At 30.0% G+C, this 6,113-nt stretch overlaps 1 protein-coding gene across 1 annotated transcript; it reads right to left on the bottom strand.

The window, feature by feature from the left end:
* Positions 1-3,785: 3,785 nt before the first annotated feature.
* Positions 3,786-5,632, bottom strand: LOC142520389 (protein RGF1 INDUCIBLE TRANSCRIPTION FACTOR 1-like). Its single transcript, XM_075623378.1, has 4 exons — positions 5,600-5,632; positions 4,904-5,173; positions 4,391-4,543; positions 3,786-3,941 (listed from the first exon to the last, which is right to left on the bottom strand). Exons 1-4 carry the CDS (start codon positions 5,630-5,632, stop codon positions 3,786-3,788), a joined length of 612 nt encoding a protein of 203 aa, XP_075479493.1.
* Between the last annotated feature and the right edge of the window lie 481 nt (positions 5,633-6,113).

Below are 6,113 nucleotides of genomic sequence, written 5' to 3'. Positions count from 1 at the left end.
AATTTGGGTGGATTTTTTCTAATATCAATTCCAATTTCTTTATTTTTCTTTTTTTTTTACAAAATATTCAAAAAAATAATTATTCAAATACTTCACGTTATTCAATTATTTCATATACTTATACTCAAAATCTGACAAAGGGACCAATATTTATTACTATCTCGTGCTAAAATTTATATCTCTATCTTTTAAAATAAAGAAAAATACCTATAAATATTAATGCTCTAAATAAATGATAACAAAATTTCTCCAAAATTTATTCCCATTTATTAAAATTATAATGTCAAACAACTACTCAGAAATTTATTTTTAAAGACCTTTTGCATAAACATGCTAAAATTTTCACTTGTTAAGTAAATCTCTTCTTTAGCGTTTGATTTCAAATATCAAAAAATTTGCAATTGATTTTTAAGCCTTAAATAATATCATTTTTTTGGAATGATATTTAAATTTCATGTTTTTTTTAAATGTACTTCACTTGAATTATTTATTTATTTTTTGGACAAGAATTACCCTCATCCATTGCTTTCTTTTTTCTTTTCTTGATCAATACATCAATTATTTTTATTAGGGGTATAAAAAAAATTGGTTACTTTTTAAAATTTGAAATATTTAATAATTTTGGGGTATCAAAATTTGTAATTGAACAAACTGAGAATAAAATGTGAAATAAATTAAAATTTGAAATTAAAATTAAGGTCTTATATTAATTTATATTATTTCTACAAAATATATAATATACCTTCTAGTGATTAAATTCATATTTTTTAAAAATTAAAGTTATTATTTTGATTCTATTTAATTTATGTTGATATAAAATAGATTTTAAAAAATTAATTAATGTAAGATCTTTTTAAATGAATTATTTTACAAAAATATTTAAATTATAAATTTGATAAATAAAATTTTATTTTAAAATACTAAGGTTGTTAAGCTCCATTATTGGACATTATGATTAATTGAAAGAAATTAAGTTTTATATCTTATGAAAAAGTAATAAAATATGTGATTTTCAATAATTTTTATTTTCCCCCAAATCACAACTCTGAATTCCAAGCCAATAGCATTGATTCTCATTTATTGGTTTAGGGTTCTGATACAGTCTTTGAAGTTCTATTCTCATTATGTTTTCTACACTTGATTATGTTTACAATCTATTTAATTCTGTCAACATCTGGTCTATGCTTCACACGTCAAACCTCTCTCCTCCAAGCCCTAGAGAGGGAATAATAGATCTTACTACGAAATTTTTTGGGCTCTTGTGAGTGAATTAGATGGAGTTCTTGTAAAAAAAAAAAAAAAAATTGGATAATGCCATAAAGTTTATGACGATTTTTGCTTATGATATAAACTGAGCTTAGGCAGTGGTTCATCATCCGAACAGTCGTTAAAGAGCTGTATTTCAGTGAAAATATATTGTATAGGGCGTAGGAAGCTTACGATGCAAATAATTTCCTCCTGCAACAAACAAAAAAAACTTGAGTCAACTGACCACATATTGCACAGATAAATCAAGAATCGAGGATTGCAAGAAAACGTGAAAATACTTGGAAACTTTTCGATGACTTTGAGGCTCGACATGTAGCAGCAAATGTTGACGTCAACCAGGTTTTTCAAGAAGCTCAGAGACAATCAAGAAAGCTGGAATGTGCGCAGTGTAGCAAGGGCTGGCGACAAGTGCTAATGGTGGCGAAGGTAAGAGGCTTCCACCTGACTAGCTACATGATAGTTTGGACATTGATGGCATTACATCCATTGCATGATACGTGATCAAAAGAAAGAGCTACACTTCACCATTGGCTGAAGTCGTCATTGGCTGAAGTGTGACAAATGGTAACATGGTCTCAATCAAGAGAGCTGCTCGGAAGATCGGATATGTGGTCTTACTTCTCACACACTTGTCTTCTTCGATGGAGCAAATATGTGGATTCTCATTGTGGAGCATAAGAGGCATTGGGTTACAAAAAGCTAGTTTAGAATTATACTATTGGTCAATAGTTATATCGTCTTACTTTTCACACATCATTCAAGTCAATTTAGTTAAAATTTGTAATGTGTAACGTTTATTTTACCATTCAACTCAATTAACTGACAGAAAATTAATTGTTGATTTAAGTTATTAATTTAAGCAAACGAATCTCCATTTAGAAAATTACAGGAAATGAAGTTTTCTTAGTTCACTACTTCAAACAAATATATATGGACCAATTGATAGAGGTGAACAAAGTATTCTTTTAGTTTATAGGCTTTCTTTAGATACTGTTTTATTATTTCTTTATTTCAGCCATTGACTAACAAAATGTAAGTTTCCAAAATATTTGGAGTCCATGTGGGTGAAAGTTTAAAATGTTTTTTCCACCTATTATTGGATCAAATTTAATACCTATTATTAATTATAGTTAAGAAAACAATGAAGATATTAAAATAATTTCCTTGGTAATTATTTTCCCAATGATCTTCATGTTGATTGCATCCTGTTGAAATTTGGACAAAATGTAGTCGTCGCGGAGAAGGTTTACTTTTGTGGAAAATGTTATTTTCAACATTGATATTATATATCTATGGTGTGTATATGCAAATAGTACTTTTTACCCATTAAATGAATTTTACGATGGATCCAAAGTGGAACCAACAATGGTTCCCACGCTTGAAATCGACGAAAGATCGTCAAGTGGGAATGAATCGAACCTCTTATGGTTAGTCCAACGTGACCCAAAAATACGCATATGCTGGAACTGTGAATATGTTTTGAGCTAAGAATTTTTTTGACTTGATACAAACTTACCTACAAGAACCCTATTTATACTTGTGGTTGCTCCTTAACCAATAGTTTGGATTGTACCGTCAAATTTTGATCTAACGGCGACTAATATTTTTCTGGAGTTCTCTTCAATATTCTACCTCAAATGTTAATATTTAAATAGAATTTTATTCAATGTTCTAACACAAAATGTAAATAATGATCTATAGTTTTCTTCAATGTTCGTTCTACCACAAAAAATTTAATATTTATCTGGAATTTTCTTTACTATTCTACCACAGTGTTAATATCTAGGCAAAAATAATCTCTCGTGGTAATTCATATTTTGCACGAAGGACACACATAATTCATTATTGAATGAATTTAAAACTTATCATCGTTAACATGAAACACTATATAAACATACAAATGATAGATCTGAAGTATATGGTCTTGCTTCTCTGAAACTATAAAAATACTATTAAAATTCATTAATCCAAATGCAACCTCAATGTTTTTTAATCCTTTCTCACCTACGCATAACTAAGAAACATATAATCCAAACACTGCCAAGTCTCTTTTCTATAAATTTTGTTAATTTTCCTATGCAAAATAATTTGAACAAAGAAATATGTTATTTTGATTTTAAACGGGCCAATGAACAAGATTAGTGAAATTTTCCATGACCTTGACAAGATTTTAGAACTTAAGGTTTAGGCAAGAATTTGGACAAAATAAATAAGATACTATGATTGTAAACAGGCAAAGGAACAAGACTCGTGAATTCGCCATGAGTCTGACGATAGTTTAGGTTTTAAGATTTAGACAAGTGAAATTAGCGGATTTTAAGTGATATCAAATTTGGACAAATAAATATACCATTTTTATTGTAAACGGGTCAATAGACGAAAGTAAGTCATTGTTGTAACGATATACGTATGTCTGGTGGAGATCACATTCACGTTGGTACCGTAGTAGGTAAACTTGAAAAAGCAACACAAATATAACAAAGTTTTATTAATTTAAATTATTAAATCCAGCCATATCATCTTGAAGGGGACCTATGAGGCACTCCTTTCCTGCTCCGCCTCCGGTAACTTCCATTTTGGGGTTCCCTCGCCGCCGCTCTCCCGGAAGATGTTCCCTCTCTAGACCCACGACGCGAAATCGTAACATTCTCTCCACCAGTATATGCTTCAAGCTGGATCATAATGAATCATTCTTCATATATAATTCCCAAAGGTTGACTCAAGATTTTAAAAATTTAGTTTTGTAAAAATATTTAAATAATTTTTTTACTAAATCAGTCAAAATTTAAAGAATTTGATCAGTTTTATATTATATATATTATTAATTAAAGTTAAAATGTTTGTATAAACTAATTTGGCAAAAACTTATGTGAAACGATCTCACAGGTCGTATTTTGTGAGATAGATCTCTTATTTGAGTCATCCATGAAAAAATATTAGTTTCTATGCTAAGAATAGTACTTTTTATTGTTAATATCTGTAGGGTTGACCCGTCTCACAGATAAAGATTCGTGAGTCACAAGAGACCTACTCAACTAATTTTTAGCAAGCTGATGAAATTTTAATATGTATCGTGTATGTCACGACTCACGACCCTTTAATTATTATTGCTAATATATACCTTGCAAGCTATTGAGCAGAAACGAAAGCGTCCGGGCTCGGTCAACTTTCTGCGGCAAACAATGCAAGCTCCATCCCCTTCAATCAGTGCACCAGACCCATTGTGTGGGAGTGGAGTCAAAGACACCACCCATTTTTTGTTACATTTATATGGCTACAAAATACAAGAAAATTAAAATTAATTATATACTAATCACAAAAAATATAGTTTTAAGGAAAAATAAATATTTATTACATTATAAACACATCCTTAATTATAAGCAAATTAAACAAAATCCTCCTATAAGTTGCCCTATTTTGCATAGTATATTTAAGCTGTCATGATTTACTCGTGGGATCGAGCACATCAACAACATCATCGTCATGTCAACAATATCAGACATTATATCAGCATTCTAACTGTTATGGTTAAAATACTGAAAAAACCCAACTTATTGTATCAATTGTATCAAGTCAAAACAGACCAACTTACCGGACGAATCTGGCTATCGTATAGCACATCTTATTTTAATACCTGGATCCTCTTGCAGTTGATATGGTTGTTCATTTGATCGAGAGGGACTACGTCGTGGTAGACGTGGCGGTAGATCGTGAGCAAGTCGTGCTCGTCGTGCTTGTCGGAAATTATGCAAAACTTGCAAATTATCGCGTCGCAAGTGATGCAGTACCTGTTCAAGTCGTTCTTTTGGGCTTCATGGGATCGACATTTATCGAAGAACGTCTTCGATAGAAAGCCATAGAGCCATTGTGGAACGTCGTCGTTACGTTCAACATCATTCTCGACCTATAAAAAGAAATAAACAACGTTGATTTAATAAATTCTAAAAATTTATTAACAAATCAACATTTATCAGAATATCAAATCCCATAACTAATTTTTCTTCTGTAGATTTATACATTCAAAAAAATATAACAATAATAATTCTATAATCAGTCATTTACTTTATGTTATTATGAACCAATGATTAATCATACGCGCGTAAAGTAATTATCTTACCCCACTTTTTTTAAAATAAATTTTAGATTTATCGACTCAAAATGTACATTCGAAATCACGTAGTACATCAATTCAACGAAGAATATAAGACTATAATTAATTAGAAAACGATAAAATCGTGGTTTTACATCAGACGACGACGACAAAAAAACATTTTAACGATTCAAAGTTCAAACCCAAAAAAAAACAAAGGCAAGGAAAAAAATTATGTACCTGTTTGGAAGCTTCAACGATGGAGATATTCATAATTATTAATTATAAAATGAACACTTAATCCAGAGTATTTTTGTGCTTAGTGAATAGGAAATTCAGACGAGTTTCTTCATATATATATACATACACACACACACACACACACACACACACTGATAAATTTGATTTCTTATTCAAGTAATCAGATAGTGACAATTTATTTCGGTTTTAATTCTTTTCCACTGTTTTTGAAATGAGTCTTAGAGGGTCATTAATTATAAAAATCTCCCACTTTTTGTGTATGCATGGGATAAGTAATAATGCAATTAATACTCTCTCCGTCCAAATTAATATATTTTCTTTCTTTTTTGGGGTTTTTCAAATATGTAGTCAACTTTCTATATTTAGTAGTATTTTTTCTTTTTCTTTTTCTTTTTCTTTTTCTTTTTTTACTAATATACTTTTATTAAGACGAGTTTGAATACATGAGTAGGGGTGTGAAAAAATGTCGAATTTTAGGTATACCAAGATTATC

The sequence above is a fragment of the Primulina tabacum genome, chromosome 12 (genome assembly GCF_025594145.1).
Source record: "Primulina tabacum isolate GXHZ01 chromosome 12, ASM2559414v2, whole genome shotgun sequence".
Lineage (NCBI taxonomy): Eukaryota > Viridiplantae > Streptophyta > Magnoliopsida > Lamiales > Gesneriaceae > Primulina > Primulina tabacum.
This window is presented reverse-complemented; position numbering and strand designations above follow the sequence as displayed.